This window comes from Bidens hawaiensis, unplaced genomic scaffold, assembly GCF_021521415.1.
Source record: "Bidens hawaiensis isolate Kalapana, Puna unplaced genomic scaffold, B.hawaiensis_p1.1 tig00038531_1, whole genome shotgun sequence".
Taxonomy (NCBI): domain Eukaryota; kingdom Viridiplantae; phylum Streptophyta; class Magnoliopsida; order Asterales; family Asteraceae; genus Bidens; species Bidens hawaiensis.
The window spans coordinates 74,911-81,817 of NW_027496763.1; the positions used below are offsets into that span (position 1 = coordinate 74,911).

The 6,907-nt window shown below is 41.8% G+C and overlaps 1 protein-coding gene across 1 annotated transcript; it reads left to right on the forward strand.

Moving 5' to 3' along the window:
- The first annotated feature begins 5,701 nt into the window (after nucleotides 1–5,701).
- LOC143590412 (wound-induced protein 1-like) lies at nucleotides 5,702–6,581 on the forward strand. Its single transcript, XM_077070902.1, has one exon. The coding sequence runs from the start codon at nucleotides 6,020–6,022 to the stop codon at nucleotides 6,497–6,499; it is 480 nt and encodes a 159-aa protein (XP_076927017.1). The 5' UTR covers nucleotides 5,702–6,019; the 3' UTR covers nucleotides 6,500–6,581.
- The last annotated feature ends 326 nt before the right edge of the window (nucleotides 6,582–6,907 follow it).

Here is a 6,907-nt window from a genome sequence, read left to right on the forward strand (position 1 = left end):
TTGTGGTTATGGAGTCAAAGTATAATCGTGTGAAACTCGTATCATGGAGTCACGAAGATGTTAATGATCAGGCCGTCGAGGATATAATTGTCTACAAATTGCTTAGACAACTATTTGGAACAAGACTTACAAATTGCTTTTGACATTTTTTGTTTGCCACTACAATGGCAACAAGACCTGATAAGACTTAAATCTTAACTACTCCATCATCACTAAAGATAGACATGCTATGCATATCCTACCAAGAATGTATGCCATCTTGTATAAACATTTGTCAGGACTTAGAAGCATAACTACCCCATCCTTACTAATAACTAGAGGCGTCACTACGTGTAAAATGACACCATCATGGCAGACTACTTGCCCACGCCCACACCCATGCTCAATTAATTATAACAATGACTGTTCAAAAAGTTCGTGACTCGCTCGATAAATGCTTGAATAAAAGCAGCTAAAAAACTTGATTTGAAACAACCTGAACTGAGCTGACTCATTTTTATAACTGAACCAAAATTGACCCAAGCTCAGCTCGGTTCGTTAGTTCGATCTTAGGCTCGTTTAACTTTAAAATTGAGCTCGAGCCTAGCTGAGCTACCTCGTTTAATTTCAAGCTCTAGCTCGAAACCACCCTAGCTTGACTCGTGCTCGACTCGTGAACAACCCTAATTATAACATCAAGGATTCAAGCTTGCAAGTTTTCCTAGGCATTAGGATGTTGATCACATAATTCATCTTTCAAATAACAAACCTATGTGAATTCAAGTGTATGTGTATGCCTATTATTATTTGTTTTCAACTCTACTTCTCCTCTTATCTCTACTCGTATTATCTATAAATATGAGTAAACTGACTAAAATCATGCATTAGTAATAAATTTTTTTTGTGGATACACCTTACTAAACTTAAATTTTCTGTTTTCTTAGCTTAAACCTTTGTGTAATATGACTTCAACTTCTTGTCTAATGAGAGTAACATGTGTAACATAGCTTACAAGTTACATATAACTAATGATGCCAACTTTTATGCATCTTTATTGGTGTAATGTGTGAAGTATAAGTTCACACGTTATGTTGGCATTGTGCCATGTGCACTTTCTCCTATTTTCATCATAATTATCATGTTTTAGGCGTGTTTACTTACTCCATTTCCAACAAAGTACCAAAGAGGCTCTTTTCTAAACAGTAATTAAGATGCCTAATTGTGTATTAAAACACATAAAAGGCATTTGCAACGTTTTCTCGTTTTCAATCTTGTAATTTACGTATGGACAGTTAACGAAGAAGTGGCCTTTTTAGATCATTACGCGATCTAGTTGCCTACACCTTTACTTCTCCTTAGTACTATACGAAATGTAGCTAGAGGAGGTGTTAAGTTTAGATCTTGTATGTGATGTAAACTTCATCTTATAATTATGGACATAAAGAATGAAGAAAGAGCTAATGGAAAGATTGAATTACAAGAGAATAGAGAGAAAGGGAAACTTATATGGCCAAACTTACATTTGCATATAAATGTTTTATAATAGGAGAGTTAACTTTGAAGTTGATGAATTTATTTTAGACGTGTATATATGATTGGAAACGCGAGAACTAGAGTGAATATAACATACAACCTCTTGTATCATTAATATTTTGTGATTTATTCACGAGTAACTTAGAACTTGGTTTTGGTTGGGCAAATGAAAACCGAGATGTTATCAATCAGGAATTATTTATTATTACTGTAGGGGTATGGTACTAAACCCGGTTTTAAGACCCTAAATTTATTATGTTTGGCTTATTTTATTACATGGACTAATACAATGTTATTGGGCTGAGGGGGTTTTGTGAAGGTAACCCTAACTGGGCTAGGCCCATTAGGGTACCATGATGGTGGCCATGAGGCTCTCTATATAAGGAGGTCTCCACCTCCTTATTAAATGTCATGCTCAATAAGAGCCACCACCATATTTTTGTGTCTGTAAACAAGAGATCCTTGAGATTTCTTAGCAGTCACCTCCACACCCCCGAAAAAGCAATTGCAGGTCTCAAGCAACCGGAGAAGAAGATCAAGACGTGGCTCGTTCATCTCGAAATCCGTGGAAACATCGTCATGGATCGGGTCAGATTCGTTTCATGTTTCGACATTGGCGCCATCCGTGGGACGGCAACGAACTACCCTTCGATTTTCGTCTCGGCTGTCAGATCTCTCCCAGGAAAAACCCAGATCTGGAAGTTTACAGAAAAAGGCTTCAAGGCTTGTTCTATTAAAGCTCAAAAAGATCCATAGATCTAAAAGAGGCTTCCAGATCTGTGCAAGAAGAAACTACCTGATTCGGATGATCAAGCCTCCGGATCTGTGATGGTTTTAAATCCGCTCCGAGCTTCAGATCTATCTAGATCTGATTTACAGATCTAGATCTAGATTACAGACCTGGATTTTAGGTTTAAAATTGCAGATCTAACTCTCAAATTGCAGATCCAAAAATTACCAGACTTCCGCCGCCATGTACGCGCGCCCGCGGATTCTCACTCCGCAGCCATGCATGTGCCGCCGCGGGAACCACCATGTGGGTTTCGCGCAAAAGACCTCCACCATGTAGGTTTTGCGCAGAAGACTGCCACCACGCATGATCGCCAGCGGGTCACCATTCCGCCGACATGCGTGAGCGCCCGTGGAAACCACCGCGGAAACCACCATGTGGGTTTTGCACAAAAGACCTCCGCCATGCACGCGCGCCCGCGAGTCACCACTCCGTCGCCGTGCATGCGCACATAAGGCCAAGTGCCAAACTTAAAGGTTGGGAATCCTCATAAACCCATAAGGCCACGCGCCAAACTTAAAGGTTGGGAATCCTCATAAACCCATCAGGCCAAGCGCCAAACTTAAAGGTTGGGAATCCTCATAAACCCATAAGGCCACGCGCCAAACTTAGAGGTTGGGAATCCTCATAAACCCATAAGGCTTAAAGGTTGGGAATCCTCATAAACCCATAAGGCCACGCGCCAAACTTAAAGGTTGGGAATCCTAATAAACCCATAAGGCCACGCGCCAAACTTAAAGGTTGGGAATCCTCATAAACCCATAAGGCCACTCGCCAAACTTAAAGGTTGGGAATCCTCATAAACCCATAAGGCCACGCACCAAACTTAAAAGGTTGGGAATCCTCATAAACCCATAAGGCCACGCGCCAAACTTAAAGGTTGGGAATCCTCATAAACCCATAAGGCCACACGCCAAACAGGTTGGGAATCCTCATAAACCCATAAGGCCACGCGCCACGACTTAAAGGTTGGGAATCCTCATAAACCCATACGGCTTCGCGCCGAATACAAGACCGAACGCGGCTCCGCTCCGCTCAACGCGCCGTCATAATTAAACCTATTAACACAAGTCACGTCGCATGCGCGCCACCGCGGATCAACCATTCCGCCATTCTACATGTGCACCGCTATGATGCTTGAGCGCAGTCGCATATCATATGCTCACGCATCACGTATGCTCACGCATATTACATATGCTTACGCCTCACATGCTCACGCATATTACATATGCTTACGCATCACATGCTCACGCATATCACATCAGCGCACGCAACATCTGCGCGTGGCGCATGACACAAAGCCTATGCGCACGCGCATGCAACATCTGCGCGCGTCGCATGACGCACAGTCTACGCGCACGCGCATGCAACATCTGCGCGTGGCGCATGACACAAAACCAAAGCCTATGCACAAGCGCATGAAACATCTGCGCATGGCGCATGACACAGTCTACGTGCACGCGCATGCAACATCTGCGCGTGGCGCATAACACAAAGCCAGAGCCTATGCGCAAGCGACACAACAAATGAGAATAGTCTAATCCCAAATCAGGATAAGGACTACCTTATTTAGTAGCAATGAAATAGGGGACTATCGTGGTATACCACCACTACATTATCGCGATGGAAGACATCCGAATCTTAGGGCGGGAGCCTAATAATATCCCACATGGCCACGCGCCAACTTTATTATTCTTATAGCTCGTAAGTCGCCTCACGCGCCAGCTTAGTTATTCTTATAGCTCGTAAGTCGCCTCGCGCGCAGGCTTTATTATTCTTATAGCTCGTAAGTCGCCTCACGCGCCAGCTTAGTTATTCTTATAGCTCGTAAGTCGCCTCGCGCGCAGGCTTTATTATTCTTATAGCTCGTAAGTCGCCTCACGCGCCAACTTAGTTATTCTTATAGCTCGTAAGTCGCCTCGCGCGCAGGCTTTATTATTCTTATAGCTCGTAAGTCGCCTCACGCGCAGGCTTTATTATTCTCATAGATCCGTAAGTCGCCTCGCGCGCAGGCTTTATTATTCTTATAGCTCGTAAGTCGCCTCACGCGCAGGCTTTATTATTCTTATAGCTCGTAAGTCGCCTCACGCGCAAGCTTTATTATTATAGCTCGTAAGTCGCCTCACGCGCAGGCTTTATTATTCTTATAGCTCGTAAGTCGCCTCACGCGCAAGCTTTATTATTATAGCTCGTAAGTCGCCTCACGCGCAAGCTTTGTTATTCTTATAGCTCGTAAGTCGCCTCACGCGCAAGCTTTGTTATTCTTATAGCTCGTAAGTCGCCTCACGCGCAAGCTTTGTTATTCTTATAGGTCGTAAGTCGCCTCACGCGCAAGCTTTATTATTATAGCTCGTAAGTCACCTCACGCGCAAGCCTTATTATTCTTATAGCTCGTAAGTCGCCTCGCGCGCAGGCCTTATTATTCTCATAACTCGTAAGCTGCCTCGCGCGCAGGTTATGTTACATTATTATCAAGATGCGCGCTCTATCTTTTATCAGGCCTCGCGCCACTATTGTTATGATGCGTGCTATATCTTATTCATACCAGGGCACCATCATTATCATAAGGACCACAACATGTCACCATCATGAAGAAAACCTCCCAAAACTCAAAAGACAATAAAGACAAGGCCGAAGAAAAGGGAAAAAACCGCCTCATGGCCTAACACACCTCATAAAGTCCAGCGCTCCACCTAGACGCTTGCGCGCCCAGGAGCAACGCTGGACTTGGGGGGCTTGTAGGGGTATGGTACTAAACCCGGTTTTACGACCTTAAATTTATTATGTTTGGCTTATTTTATTACATGGACTAATACAATGTTATTGGGCTGAGGGGGTTTTGTGGAGGTAACCCTAACTGGGCTAGGCCCATTAGGGTACCATGATGGTGGCCATGAGGCTCTCTATATAAGGAGGTCTCCACCTCCTTATTAAATGTCATGCTCAATAAGAGCCACCAACATATTTTTGTGTCTGTAAACAAGAGATCCTTGAGATTTCTTAGCAGTCACCTCCACACTCCCGAAAAAGCAATTGCAGGTCTCAAGCAACCGGAGAAGAAGATCAAGACGTGGCTCGTTCATCTCGAAATCCGTGGAAACATCGTCATGGATCGGGTCAGATTCGTTTCATGTTTCGACAATTACCATTCAAGCAGAATGAGTTTTTTTTTCTTCTAAAACCGTTGGATCTAAAACACGTTGGTGATCTTTGAAATGAGACATTACTTATCGTCTAATATTTGTTACATGGACGTAATATAAAGATGAGATAATCGATACTGCCTAAGGTGTTATAATGTGTATGATAATATTTTGGATGATAAAATCCTTTTCTTTCGATTCGATTCTTTTAGACCATATTTTCCTATAAAAACAATTAAACAAATATATAATTTTAGTTTTCAACTTTTTAACATGTAAAGTTCTTCCTTATTTTTCTCTGCTCATTTTTTGTTCTTATTTCCCTAGAAGCAACATTAAAATTATCCATATAAAGAGAACTATTTTTGGAAATTATATAAAAAGTTAGTTAAATATGTACACCAAGCTGTAACACAAAAATATTGTGCACAAAGCCAGGATAAAAAATATTATAAAGACATATTAAATACCAAAGGTAGGCCCCCAATCAACTCTCCAAACTTGTCCTATAAAATCCTATACTACCTTACACTAATATTATACTCTCAACTTACTTATAAACCTCTAGCCAAAAATGGAAGAAATCAATGCAAATGAACATGAAACGATAGAAATCCAAAACCAAGCCATAGTTCATGCACTTTACAACACATTAGCCACCGGAGACACTAAAAGTGTCACCGAAATCTTAGCCGCCGACTTGGAGTGGTGGTTTCACGGCCCTCTAAATTGCCACCACATGATGCGCATGCTCACCGGTGAAGCCTTGCACACCGAGTTCAAGTTCGAGCCTCGAAGTATAACAGCCATTGGTGATGAGATAGTGATTGCTGAGGGCTACGAAGGCGCACAAGTGTACTGGGTCCACGTGTGGACCCTGAAAGATGGGTTGATCACCCAATTTAGGGAGTATTTTAACACATGGTTGATGGTTAAGGAGTTGAAAACCAGACCCATTAACCGTTGGGTGGGAAAGAACTGCTTCACCGTGTGGCGGAGCCAGCCTCGAGATCTTTTCAGGCGGTCATTGCCCGGGCTCATGCTTGCCATTTAATAATATTGGTGCCTAAGTACTAAAAGATGTCACAAAGTGATAATGTGAAAAAAGTAGATCTACTTCATGTTCAAATCTAATTAATGTATGTAGGGCATGAACATGCAATATGCACATGTTTTGTTGTTAATTATATGTGAACATTTTAAAATTAATGTGTAGATTAATTTCCACAAAAGTCGACAAAATTCGAATTGTTTTGTTTTTAATTAATATGATAAAGATGTTTCAAAAATCTCCATATAAATGTTTTGAAATTTATATTAAAGCGTGTATGTGTGTTTTTCTCATCATTTATTTTATTTTAAATAATGACGGCTTCCTCTTGAGGATTGAATGGAGATTACCGAGTGAATTAATTATCCGTCAGTGATCCAAATTGATTGTTAAAAAAAAGGACCGGAATGA

Coding starts and splice junctions, on each gene's coding strand:
- LOC143590412 (XM_077070902.1), top strand. CDS start 6,020: ATGGAAGAAATCAATGCAAATGAACATGAAACGATAGAAATCCAAAAC.